At 35.6% G+C, this 6,000-nt stretch overlaps 1 protein-coding gene across 3 annotated transcripts in view; it reads right to left on the reverse strand.

Moving 5' to 3' along the window:
- The window catches only part of CADM2 (cell adhesion molecule 2), a 936,889-nt gene that overhangs the window by 271,205 nt on the left and 659,684 nt on the right, over positions 1-6,000 (reverse strand). For 2 of the 3 annotated variants that reach the window (XM_072431968.1, XM_072431966.1), the window contains exon 2: positions 2,261-2,287. The exons of the other annotated variant lie outside the window; for it this stretch is intronic. In XM_072431968.1, coding sequence (XP_072288069.1) covers positions 2,261-2,287 — 27 coding nt within the window. The remainder of the gene's footprint in view (positions 1-2,260; positions 2,288-6,000) is intronic. 3 annotated transcript variants of the gene reach the window in all.

The raw sequence follows: 6,000 nt of genomic DNA on the forward strand, positions 1-6,000 counted from the left end.
GTATGAGACCTAAAAACTATTGCTACCTTTGTTTTTCCGTCTGCTAGGTTGCTGGGTAACATTTTGAAGTGCTGCGAAGATAAAGATTACTGTTGCTATTCTGATACTTTTTAATGCAATCTTCAAACTGTCACAATTCTCTTCCTTAACCCACTGGTAGAGTTCAGCCTGATTCTCTTATAGATTTACTCTAGCTGACAATACTTTAGCACAGGCTGGTCACATAAGTGAAAATCCTATAGAGGGGCATCTATTTTGGCCCTAGGTGTTCTTGGTTCCATTTGGTATGGAGATATAAATTTGTTTTCTGCCACAAGAATATTGAAAGCTTTGTCATCTTTAAGTGTTTCTTGAGGCTTGCAGGAATCCAATTAGCCTTTGATAAAATAACACCGTAGGGGGATTTGATTTATATTATCTTATAGTAACCTATGTACCCTTGTGTACTGAAGCTTCTAAAGCTTTACTTGAAAGTGCCCTAATAGAGTCAAGGTTTGTCATGAGGACCAATTAGCCCACCTTTACCTTTAGTTCAAGCTAAACTTTGTATTTCACTCATTTATTTTTCCCCAAAACGTCTGTCTGTAGCACTGACTTAACAATACACATTGGATGAATACTGTGAAATACGGAAATACGTGGTTGATACTTTAAAACACTTATTCAGAAAATACTAAAGGAGCTAAATGTTATAATAGAAAATATTATTATTTATTTTATTACATTTTTTCTATAAACGGTATATAGTTAAATTAATTTAATTTTATTTTAAAAAGATTGGAACTAGGGATACGCATATATTTTGGACAAAAGAGATTTTGCTGACAAATTTATAGATTTGGACTCTGTGTACAAAATTTCTCCCTGGGAGTTGGGTTGCTTATGCAGATATTGGCTAGCAGTCCCATTGACTGTTTTTGTTTGAGCGTTGTACCGCCAATAGGCCTGCCTAGGTTCACAGAGAACAGGTTTATTTATGGTTAAATATGTTTGCCAAACCAGCAGAAAAATAAATTTGGTTGAGTTTGCCTATTACCAGTCTCCGGTACTGAGAGTATTTATCAGGAATAGAAAAGGCATCATGTGTTTCTGGTGACTTCTGTCTAAGAAGGGAATTTCCTAATTTTAAATAGATTTCCCTAAACTTCTGACATACTTTATCCAAGGTCCAGAACAGATGTTTTTTTTTTTTATATATTTTAAACTCCACGGTCTGAGCATTAATTAAAACAGGGTCTCGGTATACCACAGAATTCACGCACATGCATTAAAAACTAATCGTTCTCATAAAATTACGAATTCCCTTCGCGACAACCAAGCCAATCGCTAGTCCAGTTCAATTTTTTAGATACTTCATTATGCATCTCAGGGCAGTCGGCCACCAAACTGTTTCCAAAGATCTTAATGAAATCACTTTCAGTTGCTTTTACAGCGGTTTGGTTTACGATCAATTTGGAGTACAACAGCAGATAAACAGATATTCCATGATGTGTTGCAACAAATGCAAGTCATAAACTTATAGCCACTGTCAACTACGTACAGCACACACTATGAAAACCTTTGGTCACCATTCCTGGACCCCTAGAAATTGACTGCCTAGAAGCATTTAACCCCAATGTTTATAAATGAACCTAGCCAAGAGAATTTTAATATAAAAAAATATATACATATAAAGTATAAAAGGAATTTTCATATTTACTTTGGACTGGAAATTAATAATTGTTTAGAATCCCATTAAAAAATGATGAAACTGCTTGTACACATGCTAGTAAGGCTCTACTCCACTTCATACATTCCTGTGTATATATCTTAGCCTATTGTAGTACATTTTGATAAACACTTTGCTAAATTTGGTAGCAGGCTAAAACACTGCTGAATCTTTCTGTTGTTGCTTCTTAGATAAATGGTACCTGGTATGTGCTGCATTGTTATAGTTCAAATTTAAACTCTCCAACTCAAACATGCGAATGCAAACTAAAACATTTTTCTTGCCCAAATCTATGTTATTGAATTTACAAAAATCATACTGAAATTGAGTAATTGGTAGAGCACAACAATATGTATACAAAGCAGCATATGCATAGCTTTAGGTAATCATAAACAGGTATATGACACTCCACTGCACAAGTTACACAAGCATAAGTCAACACTAACCACAATGACTATAAAAACAGAACACAACTACATCAACCTAATCACCAGAAAACTAGCAGAGCTGTTACTACTTACACACAAGTCTGGGTGCAGTGGTAAAACTTACCTTTGCCTTTATTCCTCACAGCAGATACTGGTGGCAAGGTAATGATTGCATGTGAGGAAGAGAATAAATAGAAAAAACACATTAGACATTTGCTTAATAAAAACATGGAGAGGTTATATAAAGGTCTGCCCACGACAAACTGATAGATAAATGTAGGTATGTACCAAAAAGTTGAATAAACTATAAGGTATTTTGTATATATATATATATATATTCAGCACACACCTTTTCAATTTTGCCAAAGATTTTCACTTTGCCTGTTAAACTTTCTATCAATTATACTTTTAAAGAATACAGCAGGATTGCATTATTCACTTCCACAGCAAGTGAATGCAAGCATCAAAACATCAAAAACACATGTACTCAACTGTTCCCTTTTAATATGATAAGCAGGTCTCCATTTACAGATCTAACTAGAGATGTGTTTCTAATTCCGAAAAACACACCACACTTTAGACGGCCAGTTAAGAAATGGGGACATATAGATAATGATCAAAAAATAATACGAAGGTCCACAGAGACTGGGTCCAGCAGTCATAGTTACATATATATATATATATATAAACTGTATATATATAAATATATATACACACACACACACAAATATCAAGCCTGTGAAAAAAGAAGAAATATACTTACATTTCTGGTAAGCCATGTGTTAAAATGCTGCTGCTTTTCTGCTATCATTTACTGCCTGCATTCTACATTTTTAGATATGTGGAATGTCTGCTCCCACACCACACAATGTAGTTGCCTTTACTAGCTTTTACAGGACAGGACATACAAGCCTGCAGTGTGCAGAGGGGGAAATGGGTATTTAACCAACCCAACGATTGGGGAACAGTGAGACAGTGTTTACACATGGTCCACAGGTAATGTAAGTATTTCTACTCTTTTTTATTCAGTCTAGTGTAACACCTTAACACCTCTTTGGATGTAGTGCCCTTAAAAAGGAGGAAGGGCTGCTTCCAGTTTTGGAACCTTCCAGAAATCTTCGTATTAATGGTTTAGAGGTCAGCCCCATCCAGCTACTGGTCACTCTCGCCTATCACCAGGTAAGGTTACTGATCATATTAGAAAGGGGACCATTTTTTAGTAGCAGATGTTTTCCCTGCAACCAATCACTGAATTTCACACCCAGTAAGTTAGGTGTTTTTAAAAGGATAAACATCCTGAGGACCAGGGGTGGTGGAAGACATGCCATGGAATTTTGGCGAGTCTGTGGGATCATACAGCTTTAGATCATAACACTTTAATGTCCAGCAACGAGGCCTGTTGAGAAAAGATGACCCACTGGTATGATATAATTTGGGACAGGAACCTGCAAGTGTACGAGAAATCAGGACTATCACAAGACAAGTTACCTACTTTATCATCTTCATGCCCCCAGGTGCAGATGTACCACAAGAGCTGGGTCATCTCTCATTCTAGGAATGAGATTAGATAAGACTTTTTGTTTATTAGATATGTAATTCCAATGCTCTCCAGGCCACGAGGTCGTCATCTGGACATTCTGCACCCTTGTCCCTCTCTCTTGTTCACTGTGTTTAAAAAACTCTACCTATATCTAATATATGGACTGAGCCTGCGTGTTTATTTTACCCCAACTGAAAAGGCAAACTATGTAAAACTAGCCACTTCTGCAGGGTTGAATGCTACACTTCATATGGTATACCTCGTGTGTCCCTATAAAATACAGGACAACAGGTAATGGAATCAATGAACCCCTTTTACCTGTTTAATAGTACAGAAACAGCAACCTATATGTTTCACAACTGATGTTCCAGAGAGATTAAATGCATTGACTGCATTGACTTTTTTAAACATAACCTAGTTAAATATTCAAAATGAGCCTATAATATTTCAAACCACAATTAAATACAAAAATGATATTTACCATTTTCAACTCTCTGTACTATGAAAATTATAGTAATAAAATCCATTTATGAATAGATAGAAAATTATATTGCTATTGCAAAATCAATACAGTAGCCAAGAGTTAGATAATTAGTTATAAAACTTTGCACACTGACTATAATGTTATGTATTAATACTGATATGTAATTATGCTGATCTCAGTTCACACTGCAGCATTAAGAATATATAGAAATGGGAGTCTGCTAATAATAGTGAGGTGAATGTACACAACCTGCAATTTCATTGAAAAATATACTTTACTAGATACATTTGAAAACAAAAAAGTAAGTACTGATATCAAACTGTAGGTAAAAATATAGATTATACAGACCTCAAGAGGCTAAAAAAAGTACAGGGATTTGATAACTTAATGGTTTTATCAGGACTAGTAGGGCAAGTGCACATAATTTAATGACATTAATAACCAAAGGGACTCATATCTGAACTGGGACCTTATGGCCCAAATAAGTCTGAAAGTCATAAATAAGCAAGGGAGCTTATAAAAGTAATGAAATACGCTCTAGGAATATTCTCCTAATGTGTGACCTACTTGACATGAAGCTGAATTACTTTTTTCATTACTGAAAACACATTTCAGCACAATGAGTGAGTATTTTATATTGATCTAAAAAACGTAAAAGCAAATTACTATGTGGAAAGTTTACAGTCACCACACAGTTGAACTTAAATAGCAAACCTTGGCTTTGTGCACAGCCGATTGCAGGACCTTTATTTATAGTTATATATTTATCACTGTAAACCCTTTGTAGATTTACCCCCCCCAAAAAATGCTTAATTTTAATCAAGTGGTTCTATGGCCTTTTCTAAATCACCTTTCATATTCAACATACAAAATTAAAGTCCTAAAAGGTTTAAATATATTCTTCCAGTTATATGGCACTGCTTTAATTTCTCTTCCATATTTTTATTATAGATATGTGTGATAATGGAAACATTCAGGTTAAGGTTGAATCTTGAGGTGTAAAACATATGTACTAATAGCACTGAAGAAAAAAACAAAAACAGCTTCTAGCTGTCTAATGCTATTGTAAAATGTCACATTGATCATGTGTGTAGCTACTAGTGTTGGTCGAATATCTCACTATTTGATTCGACAGCTATTGGAACGAATAGTGAGATATTGTTCAGGGGATCGAATGCCAAATTCAAAAACCATTGAAGTCAATGGTGGGAGAATTCAGGTGTTTTTTAGGGACTAATAAGGGCTGCAAGATCACTCAGATTGCTCTTGCAGCCCTTTACTAGTTGTATGTGTTCTTAGATAGAATTTCTCTAACCAAAAACAAAGGGAATCCTGTGTTCTTGGATAGGGAAACTTTATCTAGGAACACATACTACAGGACTGCAACAGCGATCCTGACACTGTACTAGTAGTATGTGTTCTTGGATAGAGTTTCTCTATCCAAGAACACAGGGCACTAGATGTGATGAATGGGGAAACTTGTCCCCATTCAACCTCCAACCTCCCCTCCGGGGATTGCCTGCAGTCACAGCTGTGACCACAAAGTTCCACTGTCACAACTGGGAAATGAACTGCAGATGAACTCTGCAGTTCCACCACCCCGGGGATCACATACTCTTCTCAATGATTGCAGCCATGGCTGAAATCATTGAAAAGATGCCCCACACTAGAGGTATCTCTTACTCTGTCTTTAACACACTTTCCAGCACATTATTATGATACATTTGTTAAATTTTTCTCGTAGTGGATAAAAGAAAAATGTAACAAATGTATCATAATATTACTGTGCTGGAAAGTGTGTTACAGAGTAAGAGATATCATGTCATTGTAGAAAAAAAAA

The sequence above is a fragment of the Pyxicephalus adspersus genome, chromosome 1 (assembly GCF_032062135.1).
Source record: "Pyxicephalus adspersus chromosome 1, UCB_Pads_2.0, whole genome shotgun sequence".
NCBI classification, from domain to species: Eukaryota; Metazoa; Chordata; class Amphibia; order Anura; family Pyxicephalidae; genus Pyxicephalus; species Pyxicephalus adspersus.